Source organism: Culex quinquefasciatus, chromosome 3 (assembly GCF_015732765.1).
Source record: "Culex quinquefasciatus strain JHB chromosome 3, VPISU_Cqui_1.0_pri_paternal, whole genome shotgun sequence".
Taxonomy (NCBI): Eukaryota; Metazoa; Arthropoda; class Insecta; order Diptera; family Culicidae; genus Culex; species Culex quinquefasciatus.
Window position 1 is genome coordinate 85,768,863 of NC_051863.1, and position 26,098 is coordinate 85,794,960.

The 26,098-nt window shown below is 38.2% G+C and overlaps 1 protein-coding gene, 1 long non-coding RNA gene and 1 pseudogene across 2 annotated transcripts; 2 read left to right on the forward strand and 1 right to left on the reverse strand.

Annotated features, from left to right (window-relative positions):
• Nucleotides 1–383: 383 nt before the first annotated feature.
• On the reverse strand, nt 384–26,098 carry LOC6053271. The gene is made up of 7 exons (XM_038265280.1): nt 25,340–26,098; nt 24,796–25,042; nt 24,604–24,732; nt 24,427–24,505; nt 1,170–1,309; nt 723–1,094; nt 384–658 (listed from the first exon to the last, which is right to left on the reverse strand). Exons 1-6 carry the CDS (start codon nt 25,450–25,452, stop codon nt 738–740), a joined length of 1,065 nt encoding a protein of 354 aa, XP_038121208.1. The 5' UTR covers nt 25,453–26,098; the 3' UTR covers nt 384–658; nt 723–737.
• Nucleotides 18,496–19,287, forward strand: LOC119770419. Its single transcript, XR_005278812.1, has 2 exons — nt 18,496–18,865; nt 18,930–19,287. It is a non-coding gene; the product is annotated as an uncharacterized LOC119770419 (long non-coding RNA).
• Nucleotides 20,961–22,764, forward strand: LOC6054477 (annotated as a pseudogene).

The following is a 26,098-nucleotide window of genomic DNA, read 5'->3' on the forward strand; positions in this document are numbered from 1 at the left end:
GAAATTAATATCACTGCAATTGGTAACAATAATTTAGGCAAGCCAACAATGTTTTCCTTTCTTCAAACATAAATAATTGCAATATCACTTCAATACAGTAACTATCGGCATTGTCATGGTTCTTATAAGAATAAAAATATTCATTAAAAATTGAATTGATTAGCGTTAAGTTTTGTTAGAATGGCTGCGCCTTAAATGTTTGACACTCATTTAACACAAAAAAAAACTTCTAAATCGCATTCCCCTATATATTGTTAGTATCTATCCAAAACAAATAGGAAAGTTTTTTAAGGCATAAAGCCAACAAATCAAATTCATCTTATTGAACTGCAATCAATTGGCACGAAATAATAACAGGTTTTATTTAAAGATAATAACTGAGAACTTGCTTTTAAACATGCTTATTTATTTTCCAGTAGAAACCCATTAAACAATACAGCAATAGAGTTTATTTTATCATGTATGAAAATCACAAATATATGTAGGCATAGCTGTGTCGGTCCGGTATTATTTGTGAACCTCAGGCTAGAACTCATGCTGTCTTTCGCATAAACAGTTGTCAGCAAAACAATAGAATTAACCATAGATTCACCCAGTTCGACAGATGGAAAACACGGATTACAACAAATATTTGAACTACTCGTATTATCTTGAAGAACTGAAATAAACAAAGCTATATAAATATAAGAGAAATTGAATTAATAATAAATAAATATACATACATGAATGGAACAAGGTTATTGCGCGATTTTCCGAAACCCTTTGGTCTTGGCTGGAAAAATGATTGGTTTAGTTTTAATTGATCCCTTCTCGGCGATAAGGCTCAGATCGTCTTTGGCTAGTTTTTTGTGCGCAATCGAGTGTATTTCCTGCATTATTCCAGCTTCCTCTTTGATGAAATCCAGCTGCCTCTCAACATCACCCCGTACATATTTGCATGGTCCGCCCCGTCGCTTGCTGATAAGAATATACAGATGATTGATGGCGTCCAGCATGCAGTTTGTCGTCATTTCATTGCGTGTCATAAAGTTTTTTGTAACCGTTATGGACTTCTCCCACTTGAGACACTCTTCCAGTGCGTTCATGTAGCGACCCTGAAATGATCGTTGTAAGCAGTGTTTTTTATTATCAGTGATTTTTGGGTTTGCTTTTTTTTTTCAAAAATTCACCTGCAACCGTGATAGGTCGTTATTGAGTCCGGTTACTATATGCAATGCAGATTTGGTTGATTCGAGAAGATTTTCTCTAATGCATTCGATTTCCTGAATTTTTTGCTGCTCGTTTTCCGATATTTCAACTTGAGCTAAAACTAAAATGACGAACATTAACACAAATGTTCACCTCTCACTTTTTTTTTGCCTTCCTCACTTTACTGAGGAAAGGCTATCGAGAAATTAAAAAAGAGAGATGTGAGCCGGTAACATGGAGTGAAATTTTCGCATCTATCATGGTAAACTCCATGTTGCACTTTTAATTTCTCGATATAATCACTCGAAAAACAATTTTTTTAGTTAGACCTCCTCGACCTACCTTCATTTGTGCATATCGACTCAGAATCGCCAGCTGAGCAAATGTCTGTGTGTTTGGCTGTATGTATGTCTATAGACATGTATTCCAAATCAATGTCACTGGAACCCAGACACGGAATTTTCTGGCAGAATTGGTTCTATTAGAATCCTGCTAGAATGATTCTAGCAGGGCTGTCCGAACTCTGTAAGAATTTTGTTAGAATATTCTGACAGAGCGAAATCTGCTAAATTTCATAAGAATTGTGTTAGAACAATCTGGCAGCGCAAAGTTTGTCAAAAATGACGTCATTTTCGCCAAACTGCATTGCAACCGCCATCTTGTCAAAAATCGCGTGACAAAAAGTTGCCATCAGAAAAGTAGCGTCGGCGTCGTTCCGTTGGCCGCCTGGCCAACCCGAATATGGTAAGAATAAAACTATAGGTTTCTTCCTTTAAGTTACTTTAATTCTTCAATTTCAATTCCACAGGCACGGTTTCCATTGCCTCGACCTGGAAGGCTCGATTAATTTTTAGGAAAACTGTCAGCAAAAACCACATGGCCGACGGAGAAAGTTCACCACCAGCACCCTCAATTCCGGCGGCCGCTAATTGGAAATCAAGTTGGACATGCCAAGTTAGACGGCATATTTCCCGGATCCCCCGGAATCCTGCCGATTTCTCACCAAAAAGACACAGGAAAAACGAAGAAAAGTGACGATGAAGTGTAATTGAAAATTGAGTGTTAAATAAATTGATAAAGATTCTTGTGTTATGTTTTTGATATTGAATATTTTTAATTGTATGGTTATTTCCAAAATTTTCTGCCATTTGATTCTAACAAAATTCTAGCAGGATTCTAGCAGAATTCTTTGCCATCTTCTTCTAGCAAAATTCTTACAGAATTCTAGCTGGAGGCCTGTCAGAATAGTTCTAGCAGGATTCTCAAAGAACCGGTTGATTGCGCCGGCTTCTGCTAGAACCGGTTATTGCATTTGAGCTAGAATTCTCAAAGAATTCTTGAGAAAATTTAGCAGGATGATGGCAGCGTTCTAGTAAAAACATTTTCGCTCTGTAAGATTTCTCCAAGAATCCTGCGAGAACGCCGTGACTCCCAGTCACGGCGTTCTCGCAGAATTCTTACAGAATTCTAGCAGAGCGAAATTATTCTTACTAGAACCGTGCTATCATCCTGCCAGAACTTTGCAAGAATTCTCAAAGAATTCTAACTCAAATGCAATAACCGGTTCTAGCAGGAGCCGGCGAAATTAACCGGTTCTGTTAGAATCCTGCTAGAATTAAGCTAGAATAATTCTGACAGGCCTCCTGCTAGAATTCTGTAAGAATTTTGCAAGAATGAAATGGCAGAAATTTTCTGCTAGAATCCTGCTAGAATTTTGTAAGAACGTTCGAGCTTAAAATTCAAGGAGAAAATGACCCCCTAGATCTCAATTAAAACGAATTAGGAAAAATTTATCATGTTTCTATTTAATTTCAATAAAGAGAAAACAAGATGTTTAACATATTTATTATACACAACAATTTAACATTCTTTTACACTTGTGCTTAATCTATTTTTCCTTCCCTTCGGATGGTTCTTCAACGGCTTCTCCTGACGAAAGAGACTGGAGAAATTCACACTTGCCGTGACGGAAACGGAAGCTCTTTAACTCGATGTTTAATCTCGTAGCATCCGGGACGTATCATTTCCGGGATTTTTCTTGAAGTGATCTCCACTAAGCAGCTGCAGGAATCGAGGTTGTCTATGGGTCTGCTTTGTCTGCTGGGAGTTGAAGCTGTGGAATCAAAATCAAGTAAAATTCGCAACTTCTGTATACACAATCTATTGCCAAGAACCTTACCAAATTCCAGATGGCCAGGCTCCCAACGAAACATCACCGAATCGACATTTTTTCCACTGAAAACTTACAACTCCATCAAGTTTTTCAACAAGATGGTGGTCACAATGCGGTTTGGCGAAAATGACGTCATTCTTGGCGAAATTTTTTCTGTTAGAATTTTCTTACAAAATTCTAACAGAATTCTGGCAGTACTGCTAGAATGGTTCTAGCAGGATTCTAGCAGAACCTTTTCTGCCAGAATTTCTCGTGTCTGGGCTGGGTAATATCTTGTCACAGGCTCAACCGATTTTGGCCGAAATGGTTTTAATCGATCCGTCTTAACGTCCCCTAAGTTGCTATTTAAATTCATGCAGTTTTCTCATGTATTTAAAAAGTTATGTTAAAAAAACTGTTTCATATTAAATTAAAATTATGGTAAAAAGGGCGGTTTTTTCATGAAACACTCACATGTTATGTATTTTTAGAAAGCATATGACAAGACCTTTCTTGTGGATTAAGAATTTACTTACCTATCTAAAATTACAAGCAGTTTAAAAAATGGTCTGAATTTACATAACCTCAAATGGTCCCGTCTGGTCGCCACGAAAAAAGCCTTGTAGAGGGGTGCCATTTTCCTGAAAGGCGGTGCCTGTATAATCTAGACAAAAAGTCTGTAGGAAGTCTGTTTTTTTACTCGTCACTTATTTTTATTAGGACCTCAGGACCTATAGGTGGCGATCACGTTATGGGAGATCCATAAACCATGTGGACATTTTAGGGGATTGTAATCACTCTTTAAATGAGAGGAAGGCACCAACCACCTAAAGATGGATTAAGTTACGTTTTTAATATGAAACGAGTCAGTTTTTGCCGCTGTATCATGGAAGTTGCTTTAGACACATTCTCCAGCGAGAAAAACAACACGTTTAAAATAATTATTTTAATTATGTATTCGTTGTTTTCTCTTCGTTCGTTGATAGCCGGGGTGACTTTGATAGGTTTGCGATTTTCCCGCAAAATGAAGAGTACAATTAAAATACGTAAGGAATGGTTTAGAAACATACAGACCGTGGTAAAGAAGTGTTCAAAGTACCCCAAGAAGAACTTTTCATAAAATTTTGACAAGTTTAAAAAGTTAGTTAACTATAGTTAAGAAAATGTTGATGAAAGTCATTATTTTAAACTTCTCAAAGTGTAATGATTTTCTCAATGAACATGATTTTTAATCGGAAAACGGAATGCATTTTCGGATTCTTTGGACAATTTTCCACTAGGAGAAGGTTAAAAAAGTTTGTAAATAATAAATAATATGTGTTTTTGAAACACAATTAAAAAAAATCTCCAAATATAAAGGCAATTTCAGTTGAACAAATTTCATGTAAAATGTGAAAACTTGTGATTCGTGCTTTGAATTTAGTATAAAATGCAATATAAATCTATAATTTTATAAACAAAACAAGTTTTAACAAATTTCAGGCAAAATTCCGACTTTTTAACAACTTTACCTAAAATTTATATGTATTTTGCTAAAAAGTTCATACACTTAGTTAACTAAATATAAACATTGATTTTTTTCTTAAAAACTATATCAGCTTCTTTAGTGATGGTACATTTAGCGAAATAGTGCATGGACCTTGTGTAGTCTACCCCAGTACATGCTTTAAAAATAATAATCTTGAGAAAAACCTTACCTGTTGGAAAATATTCTAAAAACAAATTGAAATCCTATCAAAGTCACCCCGGTTTACGGTATTCTATATTGATGAGTTTTTATCCTTGAAAAATCTTGGACCTTTCTTGGAAACAGTCCGCTTACAAAGTTAAAAAAGAAACCGCAATACCTGGGACGGGACGGCTGGATAGAGTCTTCTTTTTGAGTGTTTACGTTTGTATTCTTCTTCTGTTTTTTGCAAGAAAATTCGTGTTCGAAAACAAATATCAAGCAATCTGTGATTCAGATAGCTTGACAATTCAAATTTTCTTGATGATGTTTTTCAACTCAGTGCTCAAGCATGCGGATGACTTTTTCTTTGGTTGAAATGTTGTTTAGTTTTTCCTCGCAGATTTTTTTTGATTTGGCTGTTAAAATTTGCGGTTGGACGTGGGTGGAGAATGCTGAGTTTATGTTCCATCGTTTTACGGTGGATCCGTTCATAAGGAGCTGCCTGATTCAAATTACTTGAAATGGTTGGCAAATCAAAGATGAGTCAAAAAATGATCACTTCTTCTATTTTTATTGTGTTTTTTATATGAAAGATTTTTTATTTTCATTTGGATGTGAAAAATGCAATACGATTTAAATGCGTTTTCTTACTTCAATCTAAATAAAATCCTAAAAAACCTGCAAGTCATTAAATGGGAGGGGAGATTTTTTCTTAGACGCAAAGGAAGTAAATAAACCTTTCCCAGTTCCCCAAAGAGGAGCACGTCGAATTCAACGGCAATTTTTACTCAACTTTAAAGATATTTAACATTCCATAGGTCGCACGCCCTAAGGTGTCAGAATCGAAAGAAATGGCTGGCAAAAATTCAAATTTGTACCAATTCATTCACTTCAAAGAGCAAAAAAGTTTGTTTTTCAATTTGTGGCAATGTGTTGAAATAAAAAAGTGCGAAAAAATCAAATAGGCTAAACTGTGGCCATTATTTTTGTTTGCTTTTTAAATCCAGTTCTACGGTGTTGTTTCTTCACGCCACATTTTAATTTCATAGGAAGCACAGATTTAATATTGTTCAATCTCGATGACATTTCTATATAACGCGCAAAAAAATAACAATAGTTTTAAATGGGCAAAAGAATAGTCAGTTCATGAAATGTTTTGTTTTTTAAAATGAAAATGCTGATAAGTCAACATTCGGTGTACGATAGAAATAAATGCCTTTCAATTGAAAATATTTTAGTTAATCTATTCATGCAATTTACAATTATTTGTGAAATTGATTTATTTATTTTTATTTTTTTCAATTCAAATTACAATATTTCTCATTTTCTCCTCATAAGAAAGGACTGGTTTAGGTTGACAGAAGCGGCCATGTTGAAAGTGGTTTAGTTTGACAATAGGTTTTTTTCTCTTTGTTTATCCCATCCCAGCGCAATACATTCAATTCAAGCAAAACAGTGTAAAAGGACCTAAGTCAAAAATGTAAACAAACCAGATTTTCTCTGTAATCGATGCTAAGGGAGTTAAACTATCCCTACATATCGAGAAAAGTATTAAAAATGTGATGTTTCTTTGAAAAATCGCTATTTTACATAAGGCCAAAGTCAATTACATTGTGTTTGTATTCAAAATCCTCATAGACCCTTTGCTTCTAAGGTCCAATGTGAAAACTGGGTTGTTTTGTTTTGGGATCGTGTTTGGGCCAGGGACAATCAAGATTTTGTTTGCAAACAAGAATCGAAACCAACATTGGCCTTCTGCTTTAAAATCGCTGTTTTGACCCAAATGAAAAATCCCAGTCATTTCTGGCCAATTCTTCCCTCCTAGATGTGATTCCCCATGGTTCTGGAGATGTTTTACTTAATTAAATGGAATGCAATTTGAATGCCACCGAATAAGATTATTCAGATTGCCCAAGTGTAAGTCTGCTAGCGGAACCGGCTTGGTAAAAATATATTCATGCTTTAGGTTATTAGAGGACACCTGCAAAATGGAAAGTTTCCAGTGTCATATGAGTGGCAGGTTCTCCGACAGCCTGAACGACCAAGGCACCGGCTCTCTCGTCTGAGTTTTGCTCCAATCAATTCTCAAGTATTCTATTCAGGCGGAGCTCTTCCGCTACGTACTTTGTTCACTAGATCAGCAGGGTGGAACCTATCCCCGCCAACGACTACGTCAAGGATCAGCTCCGGAACAAACGGTGGCCACACGAGCGGGGCCGACGGCACGAGCACCATCATTAATTTTTTGTCGCCGGAACATTGATCCGGAGTGGCAGTTGTGTCAGTGTTTGAAACGAGAACATGCTGCCCTCGGACGCGATCATAAACTCAGGTGACTGTGACTGCTTCGACAAGGAGGAGGAGTATTGGGTATTGGTGAAGAAGCAATAAAGGCAACTTTTGGGAAGAAACTGCTACCAGAAGCAGCTGCACGTGTTCTTCGTCCTTTGACAAACTTAACCGGGCCACCTCGACTGATTCGGACGAAATCCTCCACGTTCGAACACCACCTGCGACGTCTCCAATTAACGAATTAACCTTTCCACTAACAGAGATTTATTCAAATTAAATATTTCCCAGTATTTCTGGCCAATTCCTACACTCCCTAAAGACGTGCATCGCTATGATTCTAGTCAATTTCTGTTTTTAAAAGAAACACAAAACACGAACTATTTACATAAATTTATTAGATAAACCATTTCTTTGCTATTCCATGTCGCAAGTTCCGATGAATCTACCCGTTTAAGTACATTCGCACCGATGACTCCTTTTCCTCCTGGTTGTAACCGGTCAAGCCGTCGTTGCCATCGACCCGTAGGCAACGTACAGGTTCGACGAAAATAGTCATGCGATTTGGCTGCAACATGCGAATGCAACAATCGCCTCCATCGGTATCGTACGACGTTATTTCTTCCACAAATATCCTCACCCTTTTTCCTGGAGCACCTACCGGCCATAATTATCCAAATTGGTGGGCTTTTTTTTAGCCATCTAAGGATCACGAACTTTCCTGCAAAAAAAAAGAACTTCAGTATGCACTTTAAAATACTAAAAGTTAGAACTTACCCTTTGGAATGCAGGAATACTCGATGTAGAACAGAAATTATAAGAAAAAACGCGATAATAACTCTTGAACAAACATAAACGAGCGAAAATATATTTTTGATTCAAACGGCCCAACACGAAAACGAAATTTGTTTTGGATTGGCCTACGAGGCCAAAAACAAAACAATAACAAAAACAAATCCTGCCGTCGTGTTTGGTCGTTTGACATAGGGCCCAAATGGAAAATGAAACACGCCAATGTTTACAAAGGCTCTAAAACGCAAAGGGCTTAATCCGATCCCGCATGTTGGTAACTTTTTTTTAGGCCTATGTTATTTTTTCATCAATTTTCTCGGGAATAATCACCTTTTTGCCTCAAAATGAATATGGGGATGCATAACACATCTAGTTTCACGCATTTTATTTGAATGATAATCACAGTTGGCCAATTATGTCCGAAATAGGAATTGAAAAACCAACCGCAGATTTCATCCTCGTTTTTCTCATTGTTTTGAATTATGTGTTCGGTCGTTTTACAATGTTTTGCTTGAATTTGTAATTAGATTCAGAGTTCGGGTTAATTTGACTGGGAATCTGTGTATTTTTTTTACACAGATCTGTGTTATCTGGATTTTGCGTGCAAACTTTTTGCCTAGGCCCTGTAAAGTCCGATTCTTTCCATGCGCACTTCGATTGTTCTCGATGGTCGATTTTTTTTCTCTTGATGAACCGTCATCAGGGGTGACATTGGGTCTGGGGGGTGAGAATGGGTCATACAAATTTCTGTATTTTTGTATGACCCAATCTCACCCCCTAGACCCAATGTCACCCCTGATGACGGAACATCCAAAGATTTTCTTTTGATGATGATTATTCCATCGCTGTGCGTGGCAAATAAAAGTTCCATCCACTTAAAATTAGTTTTCCATAGTCCGCATCGGCTAGCCCCTCGTATGACAGATCGACCTGGCAGCGCTGACTTTTTCGATTTCGTTTTGTGCTGATTTACGCGCGCATCTTGTTTGTTTTTGTTTTGTTTTGCAATCAAGGCTGCAGGCTGCGAAAAGGTCAATCAGCTGTGCAGTAATATTTCTAGAGTTTTTTTTTAAAACGTCCTATAAACTTTTGTCTTTCATATGTTCACAGGACCCATTTAAAAAAAACTCTAGATTTGTTTGGTGAAAGAGCGGGATTTACTAGTAGTAGAGCGTCCAATTTCCCGTCCCGGGAAAAAAATTCCCGGGAATTCCCGGGATTTCCCGAAAAAAAATATTTCCCGTTTCCCGGGAAATTTGTAAATTTCCCGGGAATTCCCGAAATTCAAGCGGAAGTATACACTTTCTTAAATTTTTGGAACTATTTTTTTAAAATACTCTGAAAAAATATTAAATGAACAAACTCAACATGATTTTGTTCAATTAAATGTATTGTTTGGTTTATATATAATTATTCAGATTATCAGAAATTTTGATATCATAATTATTTCTGATTATATTTATTTTTGGATGGATGGATGGATCATGCTTAATGAGTATTACATTATTACAATTAGGTAAGCTTTTAACAAATTGATGTTATTTCATCAAAACAATATCAACTCCTTAAATTAAAATTGAGTTTTTTTTACGTTTTTGTTTACCATGATCAAATGAGATGAAAATCGAATTTGTGCAAAAAGAATTAATTCAATTGGTTGAATACCTAGTACTAAAGAAATTATAATTTGATGTAAAAGAATTATGGAGCACTGGTGCAACAACAGGTGTTAGAGGATTAAATGTGAAAAATAGAATACTTTTTGTGGAATGATGTTAATTTATCGTATAATTTAAATCATGTTGCATAATAATACAAAAAAATCATTGAAAAATTACTTTCTATTGTTTGTTCTAAAAAAATGCAAAATTATATTCAAAGCTTGATTCAAATATTTGAAAACATTGGGTTGTTTAGAGTAAAACCAACACTAAAAAACTTTACCATTTGTTCAAGAGCTGAAACCAGTATTTGTCATGAAAAACGCTATTTCTGCATGTTTTTTCCTCAGTTCAATAAACTGGTCACAGAGGCAAGTTTAAAATTTCTCATCAAAAATGCCAAAAAACATTTTCTTATAGTTGAATGATTTTTTCCAGGCAGTCAAGCTGTTAATTGATCTTCACACTTATTTAAACCATTAATGTTGGTGTCATATACAATTTTGTTGCATAATATCAATTAACACCAAGATCATAACAATTTTCAATAAATTTAAAATTTCCCGGGAATTCCCGGGATTTCCCGGGAAATTGGCTGAAAATTTCCCGTTTCCCGGGAAATTTGTAACCCCGGGAAATTGGACGCTCTAACTAGTAGTCACTCTGGCGAGACTATATCATCCCAGTGCATCCCAAGGTTACTGTAAGACAGGTTGGGCTGTTTTTGTAAGGCTGTATTGGTGCGAACACGGAGAAGAAAAAGAAAATGTCAAGTTTCGCATGAAATTCAATTTTTCTTCTTTTTTTATCTCCGTGCACAGTTGACGACGAACACTGTGACGTCACAAAGTTTGTTTTTCATTGAAGTTCAGTGGCAGATGGGCGATTTTGGACTAGTTTTGAGGAATCTATCAAAGTTACTGTAATCTTGACCTCGGTCCAGTCCAAGGTACCGTTGGGTTGCATGCTATCCGATGCTGAGTAGTCCTTGGTGTGTTCCGGTGGCCAAAACCGTGGCCATGTCCATGGCGCTTTGTTGAGGCCATATCCTTTGTACCTTGATGTCCTTTGTGCAGCAAGTGCGATGGCGGCGAAAGTGCATTTCGCGGGTAGATTTTGGCGCTCACCCATTGTTCTGAGCTGGCGTTGGTGCTGGCTACCAATGGCGTCGATCCAAAGCCTTCCAACCTGGTCCCACCGTCCTTCATCCGGCTCGAAGGACCAAATGTTGGGGTTTGGTCCTTCCCGGGGTTTCTTCGATAGCTCAAGTGGATGATTAAGTTCGGAGTCAAGTCCCAACACGATAGGAAATCACGACGCCAGGGGGGGGGGGGATTACCCGCAGACCAGCCGATACTACTGCGACTCCTGCGCAGGTAATCCAACGCCCAGGTGATCCAAGAGCGCCATCCGGATTCCAAATAAAGCACCACACTTGCGATTACAAACCACAGTTAAGAGCGAGTTTTTCACCGATGTGAAACAGGTCGTATCGAGGTGCTCCGATTTGGATGAAACTTTCAGGGTTTGTTTGGCTATACATGAGATGAACTCATGCCAAATATGAGCCTGCTACGACAAAGGGAAGTGGGGCAAAACGGGCATTGAAGTTTGAGGTCCAAAAAACATGAAAAATCTTAAAATTGCTCGCATTTCCGTAAAGCTTCATCAATTCCAACTCTCTTAGATGCATTCGAAAGGTATTTTGAAGCCCTTCATAATGTGCTATAGACATCCAGGATTGGTTTGAATTTTTCTCATAGCTTTTGCAAATTACTGTTAAAAATGGATTTTTTCAAAACCTTAATAACTTTTGGCAACAGCCTCCAACACCCATACTCCCATAGGTCAAAAGTTAGGGAATTTCATGGACTATAAGCCTACGGTATTAACTTTTTGGCCAATCGCAGTTTTTCTCATAATTTTACGATTTTTCTAGAACAAACATTTTACAACGTTGGTTTTTGCCCTGTAGGCCTCCATAGCGGCACTTTATGGTCTCAATTTTGACATATTCAGAATCCTCAGAAAATTTTACATTAGATTGAGGTGTTGGAATTTTGAATTTGTTTGGAAAAATGCCATTTAGAATTAATTAAAATATTATTTAGCATTTTGTCTAATTAGGGGTAGAACAAGTTTTCGCCTACTTGATACAGCATTTGACGTATTGATCATTGAGTAAATAAGATCTATTTCTTTTTCAAAATGTGTTATTTAATTATTTTTAAATCAAAATTACAACACCAATACTTCTAACTTACGTGAAATTGTCCAAGGATTCCGAATATGACAAAATTGAAACCAAAAAGTGCCGTCTTCTTGGCCTACAGGGCAAAAACTAACGTTGTAAAATGTTTGTTCTAGAAAAATCGTAAAACTATGAGAAAAACTGCGATTGGCCAAAAAGTTAATACCGTAGGCTTATAGTCCATGAAATTCCCTAACTTTTGACCTATGGGAGTATGGGTGTTGGAGGCTGTTGCCAAAAGTTATTAAAGTTTTGAAAAAATCCATTTTTAACAGTAATTTGCAAAAGCTATGAGAAAAAGTCAAACCAATCCTGGATGTCTAAAGCACATTTTGAAGGGCTTCAAAAGACCATTCGTATGCATCTAAGAGAGCTGGAATTAATGAAGTTTTACGGAAATGCGAGCAATTTTAAGATTTTTCATGTTTTTTGGACCTCAAACTTCAATGCCCGTTTTACCCCACTTCCCTTAGTCGTATAGTCGTAGAGGGCTCATATTTGGCATGAGTCCATCTCATGTATAGACAAACAAACCCTGAAAGTTTCATCCAAATCGGAGCACCTCGATACGACCTCTAGAACAAACCGAGCAGAATCTACAAATACTGCCTCTTAAACAAACATGTAACATTTATTCGTCAAGATATATCGTCGCCATCGTGCTAACTTGTCGTACGTGCATTTTGGGCCAAATTGAGTTAAGAACGCCATTTTGTGCAGCTCACAATGCCTCACCTTTTGACCTTCACAGATCCCCAAAATTCGATTTCAATCCTGAGATATTCAACAAAAACCGAAAAAACTCCGTGCATTTTTGTCACTTTACATATGAAAGTAGTTTCAATCTTGTCGTGCTATCTTGTCACTCCATGAAAATTGATGTAAGTGCGACAAAAGGCCAAAGGATTTCAGGCCAGGAAAGTCAGGATGCGTTTGTCGCACGTACAAGCTAGACTACCGTAAACATTTGTAATTATAACTCGGGACTCCAGCAACAAACTTCAACCAAACTTTGGGACAATGCACAGAATGGTGAGCCAAACAAAACGTGTTTGTTATTGTTTACATTGCGTGCTCTCGTTTTTGAATATTCAAGGTCAAACATTAAAACGCGTTTTTCTCGGAACGTCAAAATGGCGGGTGCGACAAGATAGCACGACGACGTCGATATACAAATATGTACAGTCCGTTATGACGGACGGGTGTCCGAACCGTACCGTCCCTAGGTTCTAGGACTACTAGGGGAAATATGCCCATTCTAATCACTCTAAGCCGTTCGACCAATTCTCATCACTTTTCCGTTTTCCGCTATTAAATCAACATTTTCAGATGTTTCAACAATGGAGAGTTGCTTGCTCACTTTTATTTGAGCTATTTATTACTTTGGAACAGTCAAAAACACTTCATGAAAGCTGTAATTCATGATCAAAGTGCTGATAGGCCGATAATAGAAATAGGCTGAGAAAGGGTATAGTTCCCCTAATTACTAGCCTGGCTCCCTTAAGCCTTCCTGGTCCAGATCCCTTCCAGTCGGGATGAACCCCAACCGATAGGAGAGAAAGAGATCATTCTCTTGCGCACATTACCACTGACCTCCAATAATAGCCAAAGAAGAAGATCATATCTGCTGGCCAGTCCAGCGTATTCAAATCAGTGCAGTGGTATTGCGGGAAGAGTGGAATGATAAAAAACGTAAATGACCAAAGTTCAAACCATCCAGGGATGTAGCTCTGGGACTGGGAGACCTTACTCCCGAACATATGGTATGCCAAACTTGGTTGTGTTTTCACATGGGGCAGGTTTTGTTATGATGATTATCTAATTAGTTAATCTAACATGTTTTAATGAATTCTAACAAGAGTTCAATTTGTTGGGTGGTGACGCGTGGTCAATTATGTGGCATTGTGTGTGAAAAGAAAAGAATTTTATTTCGTGTTTCATCCTGGTTGGCTTGCCCACAAGCAGAAGAAAATCAGTTCAATTTGTTGGGTGGTGACGCGCGGTCAATTATGTGGCATTGTGTGTGAAAAGAAAAGAATTTTATTTCGTGTCTCATCCTGGTTGGCTTGCCCACAAGCAGAAGAAAATCAGTTCAATTTGTTGGGTGGTGACGCGCGGTCAATTATGTGGCGTTGTGTGTGAAAAGAAAAGAATTTTATTTCGTGTTTCATCCTGGTTGGCTTGCCCACAAGCAGAAGAAAATCAGTTCAATTTGTTGGGTGGTGACGCGCGGTCAATTATGTGGCATTGTGTGTGAAAAGAAAAGAATTTTATTTCGTGTTTCATCCTGATTGGCTGATTGGTGTGAATTGTTGCATTAAAATAAGTTTAAGTATTACTGTAAATGACTGTAAAAAAGTCCTTCCTATATCATCAATGTCGTCTGGGTAATCGTGATGAAAAATTACATTTATTCAGTATTTAAATACCTGTGCGCGAGTGTTTTGGTGTGCTAATTAGAAAGACCTTCCCATAGCATCGTTGCTCGGAAGGCTCGCCGACAGGTTTGTTATGAAAGTCCTCCCCATAGCATCGTAGCTCGGGAGGCATCGAAAAGCCAATACCTTATCCTACTAACCCAAAAAAAATAATCACGTGATGCTTGAAGGAGATGCTTCTTGGGAGGGCGCCGGTATTGACTAATAAAGTCGGGGTCTTCAGGGGTTAAACAGTGAACGGATGGTTGGCTCCCACTGATCATTTTTGATTCATTGTTTAACTTCAGCTGATCTGTCAATAACGGAGTAGCAGCTCATTGGCAGTCAACCATGCTCATGCTCTGCTCATGCTCATGCTCATGCTCATGCTCATGCTAATGTTTTAATGAATTCTAACAATGATCAAACTGTATCAACATTATTCAAAACAATTATAAAATACAATATTTTATGATGATAAACTGCAATGTTGGAATATCATAATTTTTAATCCTATGGGAAGTTGTGTCAAAGAACTTTTGCTAGTTATAATAAAAGCTAAAATACTCTCTGGATTTCATTCGTATGGTTTAAATTTGTAAACGTTTTCAAACCAAAAAGAACAATATTATTATTATTGCAATGCCACAAACTTGCCACGTCACAAAATTTGTTGCCGTAATAATGATTGTTTTATTTGTAATCTGTAGGAATTAGGTAATTCAAATCTGAAAAATTGATGCATCCTTTTCAAATTTGTCACTTCCAAGGAAATTTAGAACCACAGACCTTATTCAAATAGAGTTAGCAGATTTGCGTAGCAATATCATTTAATAGTTTTTTCCTGCAAACATTCAAAGATCAAATTAATCCGTCAACAAATAATTTAATTAACATAAAATTCAAGCTTATCAAAACAATCTTTAGGCGTTTGTTGGCTCAATGTCACCCCTTGGCTCAAATTCACCCCGTTTTAAATTATTTTGGTGCCGTCTCGTTTTTCCAGACTTGAAATTTTCTAATGTAGGATTTTTTTTTAAATTTACGCTTAAATTTACGTCTAAACTTGTAAATATTGTACTTATGTCACTACACTTAGGCTTAATCCGGCTAAGTCAGTCCAGTGAATCGTTTTTATATAATTCTGCTACATGTAAGTACAATTTAAAACCATGACCAGTAACGTTTCAAAGTTAAAACATTGGAACCTTGAACTTTACATGGGATTTCTCCTTAATTTAGCATAAGCATAAGCATAAGCATAGGTGCCCACCCGCAGTTGCTACTCCGTTATTGACCAGGACCTCCAGAAGTTACATCCACGAGCCGTGGAAGATAAGTGGGTGCCATCTTTCCTCGCTTCGCAACTTCTCAAAGGCCCCTATCATGCTGATCAATACCGGCGCCGGCCACGACCAGTGGTAGGGTCACGGGGAAGTGGATGGGAATGTTAGTCCGATACTTGAGTGATAGAGACCGCCCAATCGACTGCTTCTCCGACAAAGTATCACATGAGTTTTGAGGGGTTAGTAGATGGGTATGAGGTCAGGATTCACGAGTGGCAGTGATGTGACCATGAGCATTTTGTTTATCGGTTGAAATTTTAAATCTTAGGCAGCCGGCTGCGGAAAGATAAATAATTGATTATTTAAAAAGTTTGTTTTAATCGAACGCGTGCCAACCGAGCGGTAGTGCTATGGGCTGGACTTATCAGTATATTTTTACTGTTGGTACAATTAAGATAACGCGAGCAAATGTCAAAAATAGTGGATGAGTTAATACTAAAGCTGCCAGTTGGAATAAATTATTGCGATCAACGAATATAAACGAAAAGAAAACAGGACACCACGTAACCGATTGTAATGAAGTTAAAACAATAACTTAAACGAACTTAACCGGCGGCGTGCCTTCCTATCAACGATGATAAAAGAAGGACTTATAAATTTAAAATATAAAAAGACTCCAAAAATACGTTGCATAGTAACCGCGAAGTCCCGCTACTCACAATCGAATCCGAAAGATAGCTATCTAGAATTTTAAATATAGTATTAATTCGACCGCGATCCTCCAGAAATTCTTCGTCGGCGTGCCTTCCGATCAACGGTGATGTAAGAAGGGCTTTATTCATTAAAATGATTTTATATCATAAGCCTTAAAACATATTTGTCGGCGTGCCTTCCGATCATCGATGATATAGAAAGGACTTAATCCAGCAATACGACTTGCTTGTCTCGAAAAAAAAGAATTCGGATCGTTTCTATCGAAAACTATGTAAAGAGAACAAAAATAAACTCATTGGCCAACGAACGCGCGAACAAAAAATAAAGAAAAAAGAAGAAGAAGAAGACCAATCACCCCATGCACACAAACAACGACACAAAAGAGATGAAAACAACACGAATCAGAAGAAATCCAATCACCTCATGTACACAAATAGCGACACAAAAGAGATGGAAAATAACACGAAAAACAGGACTGCGCGTCCACACAGGCACCGCACTACTGATGCCATTATTTATTTATAATGACCAATCACCCCATGCACTCGAACAGCGACATAAAAGAGACGGAAAATAACACGAAAAACAGGACTGAGCGTCCACACAGGCACCGCACTACTGATGCCATTATTTAATTATAATGACCAATCACCCCATGCACTCGAACAGCGACATAAAAGAGACGGAAAATAACACGAAAAAACAGGACTGAGCGTCCACACAGGCACCGCACTACTGATGCCATTATTTATTTATAATGACCAATCACCCCATGCACTCGAACAGCGACATAAAAGAGACGGAAAATAACACGAAAAAACAGGACTGCGCGTCCACACAGGCACCGCACTACTCTACATGGGATTTCTCCTTAATTTGTACTCAAAATACTAAAACTGACCGTATTCGAAATTTCTGCCGGCAAATATTTTGAAACTCGGCCCAGAGGTGCAGAATGGTCCCAGAAACCATGTCCCATCATTGGTTTGGGTGGAATTTTTTTTTTCATAATAACGGTCTGTGGGGGATGAGAATGGGTCATTAGGGTGTAATATGGTTGTATGGAAAAAAATAAAGTTGTCCAAATTTAGAGAGCACAGCAATTTTTCAGTTACTTTTAGGGTCCTTAACCACTCCCCAAAGTTTGGGAACGATTGGTTTAGTCCTCGCTTTGCGCAAAGCGATTCAATTTTCCATATAAATTTGTATGGGAAAAACCATTTCTTGGATTTTGATATTTATAAAATCCACGTTTCACGCTGTACTGAAACCGGATTCATATTCGGATGCTCTAGGAGGTGCTCTACAACTTTCCCGAAGAGAGTATGGTGCTAACTTGCTCTTAAAAAAAGATACAGCGTGTTCAAAACTCGTCTAAAACGTGTTTTTTGCTCGAAAATCACGTTTTAGACGAGTTTTGAGGACGCTGTATCTTCTTTTAGGGACAAGCTAGCACCATACTCTCTTCGAGAAAGTTGTAGAGCACCTTCCAGAGCATTCGAATATGAATCCGGTTTTAGTACAGCGTGAAACCTGGTTTTTTAAATATTAAAATTGTGCAGCGACCTCAAATTTAAATCATTAAATTTGTCCATTTTTCGAACCTCACCACAGTTCTGACCATGCGCGCTTACGCAAGCATAAATAATTTTACCCGTCGACTCTCGTTGCGCGACAAATAATTAAGCTTACACAGAAAAAAAAATGTAAATTTACCCAACACTGAAACCATGTTTTAGATGTAAACATGCTAAATGTAAATTTGAAAACTCATGTAAAGAGTTGAATAGCACATAAACAACCTTCATGTAAATTGAGATTCAATGGAACACTTGAATCTCATGTAAACGAAACTTTTATTTGGGCAAATCCTAAATTTGAAAGTATGAAAAACATGTAAACGAAAGTTCGATGTAAAAATTTTCAAAATGTAAACTCTAAAAGAATGCAAATTTAGCTGGTATGTTTTGCGAATGACAGCACAAGCGAAATACAAAATCAAATCAATTCAATATTATGTTTGGTGTGCAGCAGAGCAGAAGTGTTTATAAGTACCAGCGTCTAATGTCAAGCGGCGATTGAGTCAAAACAAAAAAAAAAGTTTGTTTTGGTAATCAGTGAAAATTTAATTTTGTGCTTATTGGCTGATGTTTGTTGTGATTTTTTTGATTGTTTTGGTGCAGGATCTATTTCGGAAGATATCCGCAAAAGGATCCGGCAGCAAGTTTGTACTGATTTGACGTTTGCTGCGGGAAGTCGAAACATTTGGTTACTACTCGTAAAAGACGATTCAGTTGATTCCAGAAACCCGCCGTCGACAGAATTTCGATCAGTTTCTGCCTTCTGGAACTTTTTCAACAAATGAAGCAGGATTTTAGCCGGTAGCGGACCATCCAGCAAATTCAGAAATCTTAATTCACAACATTACAACTTGCGGGGTTTCTTGGTGAGTAAATAGCCCAACTAAATCAACTATTTTACAAACTTTATGATACGAGCATATTCTACAGCTTTGATCTGCTGGAGCTGCTCTCACAAAAGGAGGACACATTTAAAACACTGGCCAGGACCTGGTGAAAGTTACCTTACTCGTTGTGTCCGCTGCAGCCTATCAACCGGGACTCGTCGAGCATCAGCTGGCAGATTGAGACTGATTCCCTCCGACGAGCTGATCCGGCGCACTCCGAGAGCATCTTGGTGAACATCCGCACGGGGAATAGTTTTAAAAAGCATCTCGCGATGGTAAGGATTGTTTCGGTTCTGCACATCTGAATCCATTACGAATTTTCGCAATTATTTACCGGGAGTGAAGCTGTAAAGTAATATATTTTCACAATAACAATAAAATTCCAAAAATACAGCGGAAAAATCTAAAATTGTCTAAACATATTTCTCTTACCAAAATGTTACTATGACGAGATCAACGACAACGTATTTAAGTTGTTTTAAAACTTTTCTCTTTGACAGACAGAATCAGACCCCTGAGATTGAAAATGTTTTGACGTAGAACCAGCGTTGCCAAATTTTGTACGTGAGGTCTGTATCTTGCCGATTCAGATTAAATTCAACCAAAACAATGTAAAAGGGCCGAAGGCGAAGTGTAAACAAAGAGTCTATCCTGCTCACGTCAGTTGATGTTTAACATTTGGATCGAGCAGGATAAACTCTTTGTTTACAGTTCGGCTTCGGCCCTATTACATTGTTTTGATAGAAATTATTTAAGTTTTTTAACAGTCTGGACCTTGTACTTGCGATGAGTTCCTAAACCCTATGTTAAATTTTATGTGCAACGGTAAGTTTGCTCTGGAGACCCTTCAGGTCAGGGGTGACCAAAGTATGGCCCGCGGGCCAAACGTGACCCACGAGGTGATTTTTGTGGCCTGCGGACCCGTTTTGAAAGATCATGTAAAGTGGCTCTTTGAATCATTATTTTATAATTCTAAAAAAATAGGTTTAGTATAAGCCTCGGTATAAGCTTTTTATGTGGACCATTATTTTTTTCATATTAAAAAAATGGTTTATCCATGCTTTGATCCCTACTATACGACACAAATATTTTGTTGAGAAATCTATCTTAATAAAAGTTTTAATGTGATTAAAAATTGTAATTTCGTAAATTATAAACAATCAAAAATATTAGGAAATGAGTTATAAAACGTTCAAATTTTACTGAAATAGAAAACTCAAAAACAGCATAAACATAGGTATTCGATACTTATTTTTTCATATATGAAAAAGTTAAAATGCATTTTTTTTTTCTAAGGTGAGCCTCAACCTCATGTTGCTCTTAGATACCTACCACCTTAGGATTCGAACTATGACATTTGGGTTATGAATCGATTTGACTAACATTTGATTCAGGCACACCAACATTTATTAAAATTTTAATAAAATGGAGAAATTATTGAAACGATTAGACAGATAATTGGGTCCTAAAATGAGGCTTAGATTGATATTATAGTTTACAGCGATAAAGCTTATTTTTCTGCGTTAAATGACCCTTTGTACGACCACAAAGATTTTAAAATGAATTTTGAAATCAATTTTGAAAAATTATCCTCGCGGTCCTTCTTGACAGAAAAGGTCCTACTTAACAGCTCTTTCCAAGGGGACCATAGTTAATCCATCGAAAAAATGGTGTGTTGTCAACTTTTTTTGCATTAAAATAAAAAAAAAGTGTTCAGAAATGGTTTTTAGGCGTATTTTTAATCGTTGCACATAAAAATTTACAAAGGGCTTTAGGACCCTATTTCTTTACTTTATATGAACATAAAATTGCGCAATTTTTCAATTATTGTCCTTCAAAATTTTGTGTCCCGATTTGCCCCGACCTAGAGTATAATATCCAAACAATCCCTTAAAAAATCCGACGGATTGATGAGGTCCTAACGGCGTCAATAACAAAGAGGTTTTAAAATTCTTTGTTTGTGGACTCGCTCTTAAAATGGTTCTGAAACGCAGATTTTTCGTCAACTCATACAGATTTTGTTTACACAATCCAATTATGCAACCCTGCTTGCATTTTCAGTCGCAGGGGTAGTCAACATTTTGCTGCGCGAGCTGTCACAATCACGACGACCACGACCCAGAAAAATTGCGTTTTTGTTTTTGCACCACATTCGTTCGTCCCGTGTTCTTGGTGTTTTCACGATTCCGCGTTTTCATCTCTAAATAATTTAGAGACTGAGAGAATCCCTCAGCTGTAGGTTCCGGTAAGATGATCATCATTATTCCCACCTGCTGCGACTGAAATATGCAAGTTTGTCTTAGTTTTCTTTCTGTGTTAATTTACAATAATTATTATTCGCTTTTTTCAGCTAGAATTTCATGAACCATGCCGGACGAGGACGAAAGTGCTTTTCTCCGTGAAAATGGAACAGTGCGGCACGCATCCTTCGAAAAAAGTGTGAAGGGCTCAAATCAACAATGATAGGGACGCTGCAGCTCCGCAGCCAGCTCTCCGGCTGGATCACACAGATCGCGACCAACCTAAAGTACCCGGACATAATCCTGTCCTCGTCGCGCGACAAGACCCTGACCGTGTGGAAGCTGACTCGGGACGACGCCAGCTACGGCATCCCGCAGAAGCGCCTGTACGGCTACTCGCACTTCATCAGCGACGTCGTGCTGTCCTCGGACGGTAACTATGCCCTGTCCTCCTCCTGGGAAAAGACCCTCCGTTTGTGGGACTTGGCCGCCGGTAAGTCGACCCGCCGCTTCGAAGACCATACAAGGACGGACGTGCGCTTCTCGCCAAACCACTCCAACCCGATCATCGTGTCCGCCGGTTTGGATCTCACCGTAGGTCTGGAATCTGGCCAATTGCAAGCTGAAGATCGACCGACGGTTCCCTGTGCATGTCCGGCGGTAAGGACTGCAAGGCGTTCCTGTGGGATCTGAACGATAACAAGCATCTGCACACGCTGGAACAACACAGTGCTCTGCTTCTCGGCGCTGTGCGTTACTTACGGATCGTCGATCAAGATTTGAGATCTGGCCTGCAAGACCATGGTCGAGGAGCTGAAGCCGTCGAAGGCCGACTGGCCGCAGTAGCTGTCGCTGGCCTGGTCCACCGACGGACAGACCCTGACGCCGGCTACTTCGACAACATTATTCGCGTCTGACAGGTGTCCGTGTCGGTTCGCTAAGAAGTGTGCGCAAACTAAATCCAGGGGCACCAGTCGTCGCCAGGAGAAGAATAAGAACGGCGTGGCCGATTACTCGTAGATGCGAGGACACTAGACGCCGTCGTCACATTGAAACATCATCCGGAATGCACTGGTGGAAGCAGTCCAAAAGAGTTACACTCAGCTGGTAAGTTGTAATTCGTTACAATTATGGAGTATAAATTTATACATTTTTATGCAGTTTGCTTACGCCGCTGATCCATTCAGCCCTTCCAGGAAGGCCTAAGGGGGTTTGAATTTGGCCGATCGCTGGATTGGCGCAACAGGACGCAACAACTGCAAAGACGGTCTTACACTGACCTAGAACAGCTCAGGCCACCAATCCGAGCGTCGAAAGCATTTTGCTGCGTGACATCAACCTGCAGCAGGTGGTTTCGGTCGAGCCGTCCGTGTTCGCCTTCATCACCAGTTCTACAGTTTGAGCCTGAAGGGAGATAAGATCGAGATTCGATTCGAGATCGAGTATTCGGCTAGGAGGATCTGTAGAGGTGCAAGGTGCACGATTTGAATTGATCAACTGTAAGTATTGCCATTTTTTTTACTACTAAGTAAAATCCGCAGAGCTAAAATCACAATGTGGTTTCTTATCAAACAAGTGAGCATTTGTATTACTCCGTTGAATTTAAAATCCCATGCTATTTTTCAAGCTTTTGGTTGCCTGCAGTTTGAAATGATTCTTTTTTGTATTATCTGGTCAATAATACGCATTATGTCAATAGAATCATGTGCTTGAATTGATTAGAAATGATAAAAAGAGTATTTTTTCATACTACATTTTGGCCATAAAAGTATTTGAAATTTACATCGGATTTAAAATTCAACGGAGTAAAAAAAATTCGAACTTTGGTAAATTTACGTAGATTTCATCGGAAATTTACATGTTTTCGAAACGCTTTTTGTTCTACAGAATTAAATCGGATGACATGTAAATTTAAAATGAAGTTGATGTAAATTAGCATCATTAATGACGTGCACTTTTGGTACATCATAAATGATGTAAATTTACCGGATTTTTTTTTTCTGTGTATGTACAGGTGTGGATCATGAGTCATCCTCACCTGAAAAGCCCTTTATTAAATTTCGCCAATTGTTAGGCAATCAAAAAAATGGTTAAGCTTTCAATTATGAATGTGCGATGTTTTTCCACAAGGGAAATTGAGGGTGTGGCTTAACCAAATTCATTGGCATGTTTGTTCAATGGAGGATTCGACCTTCTCATTATTGACCAACATTTTTGAGAATGTTTGAGGAACATAATTTTGATATTCCAATAACATAATTTAAAGTTTCACGACAATGGTTCGAACCCATGACTTCCGATTTTGAGGTGTACTCACTACACCATACGGAAAGTCATGAAGAATTGCAGAGGTCTGCATAATTTAATTCATGAGGTTCATCGATGCTTCTCATCGAAACGGACCACTTTTAGTAGAACAAAATTTAGTAGAGTTTTCGGGGACTGACTATAAAAACTCCAAAATTCTTGAGGAGGGCAGTTAGTTCCAAAATTAGTTCCAGAATTAGTTCCAGAGTTAGTTCCAGAGTCAGTTCCAGTCAGTTCCAGCCAGTTCAACCCCAGTCCAGTTCCAGATCCTGAAGACGCCCCAGACCAGCCGGACCCGCCAGCAGCCACCAGTAGCAGAGGCTCCAGTCCAGCCGGACTTAGCGGTGGAGGCCGCAGTCCGCCGGGACTTAGCCGCCGTGGAGTCAACCAGGGACGTAGCAGAGTTCGGGTCTGGCATGGCTCGGCGCAGAGGTCTGGAGGACAAGTCTGGCTTCAACGTAGAGAACTGGCTCGACGAAGATCTTAGTGCAAAGTGATGTGATCGTGCGCGTAAAAGTTGAGAGTGTTACCGCAAAAAAATGTAATCTTTAAAAAAGTGTAATACACAAATAAGTTGACAAAAATGTAATCTTTAAAAAAGTGTAATATACAGATAAGTGAAGTTTACTGATCTGTTTTGACTCTACAAGTAAATATCACAAAAATCCTGAAAGCCTAAACCGCTCGGGCCGTTCAATTGAAAAAAATGATTTTTCCCATACAAATTTATATGGAAAATTGAATCGCTTTGCGCAATGCGAGGACTAAACCAATCGTTCCCAAACTTTGGGGAGTTGTTTAGGACCCCAAAAGGAACTGAAAAATTGCTGTGCTGGAAAATCGATTTTGATATTACACCCTAATGGGTCATACAAATGCCGACATTTGTGTATGACCCAATCTCACCCCTCAAACCCAATGTCACCCCTGATGACGGTATTCACAAAATAACATTCCACTCGCATATCTTATTTGCTTTTTTATGTTACTCACGTAAAGAATCGCAACGCTTCATCAAATCGTTTATGTTTTCAAAAATAACCGACGTATGAATTGTTTGTACGAGTACCTCCTGAAAGAAGAATCTTGTTAAATTTAAATTGAGAAAAAACATAAATACTCGAATGCGCAATAATGAATTTTATTATTGGCAAGTTACATATTACTTACCTCGAATATCTTGTACTCGTCTACTGTTTTATCATATTCATGTATGAATTTATTAAGAAAAGACAAGTCTGAATCGAGCTTTCCGATTTCTTCATTATAGTGAGATTGTTTCTTTTTTTCGACATCCATCTTGAAACAATTGTAAAAATGATTAAATAAATTTAGACTTAATTACAACATTACTCAACTTACTGTCTCGTACGATTCATTTTCTTTTGCTTCACAATCCTTAAGAAAATCGTTAACCTCTACAAAATCATCCCACAACAACCGGAGAAGTTTCTCGGCATTGGCTAAACGCTTTTCGTTCAATCGAAATTGATCGTACGAATGAGCACGCATTCGATTTTGTTCTTTGGTAACTTCTTCATATTCGCGATTGCTCTGAATTCCTTTAAGCTCGAAGCTAAGACGAGCCACGTCCCAGTTTGGAGTTTTTCTGGAAAATGTTGTGCAGTTTAAGCTGTTGTACCGAAAACCGAGTGCCATTGATAGCCGGGGTGACTGATAGGTTTTAGTTTTTTCCGAAAAATGAAGAGTTCAAATTAAATATTTATGTACGGAATGGTATGGAATCATACTGACCTACAACGGTAGTAAGATTCCATACCATTCCGTACAAATTTAATGTGAACTCTTCATTTTTCGGGAAAATCTTAAACCTATCAAAGTCACTCCTGATATCAATGTCACCCTGGTTTACGGTATTTATTTTTCTATCTTTCATTGAACTCACATGTAAAATTTGTTTTGCAGCTTCGATTCCGTATACAGCGTTACAGCTTTTTCCGGGTTTAGGTCATACTGACCGTAAACGCCTAATTTGGTAGTCGGGTGAACTCGGGGCATTTTGTTTTTACAAAAGCAGGAGATTGTTTAAAATAAATTGACTTGACTAAACCAGCTAGGAAAGTAGACTGTCAAAAAATCAGCGAACTTACAAACATAACAGTTTCTATAGCGACCATATTTTCATGCATATACACTAGGGTGATAATAAAAAAATCGACAACGCTTTGACTCGACTCCTTGGATTACTTAGGCAACAATAAGTAGGAGGGTCCGCGAGACCGTGACGTCAAACTAGGATATTTTTCGAAAACTGTTTTTTTTTCATATTTTTACATCTTATTGGAATTAAGGTCGAGACTTCCCTAATAAATCAGTGTGCCTAACAACTAATTCCCCATAAAGTGACAAATTATTTGTGGTATTGTGAAATATACCACACATAGTTTTCACTATATAGGAAAATTAGGCACAACGATTTTATTAGGGTTTTAAGACAACCAGTTATAAATAGTTAATAAGCAACTTTCGCTGCAACCGTCCCACTAGATCAGTGATTCTCAACCGGTGAGGAATATTGAGTAATTATTGAACAGCGCGCCTGTGTGCTTCTAGCAGATGCTCTCGTTTTTGCCAAAAGTGGATATTAGCCGTTTTTTCAATGGTGGGCAGTATAAAAATTGATATCTCTGGAACGAAACATATT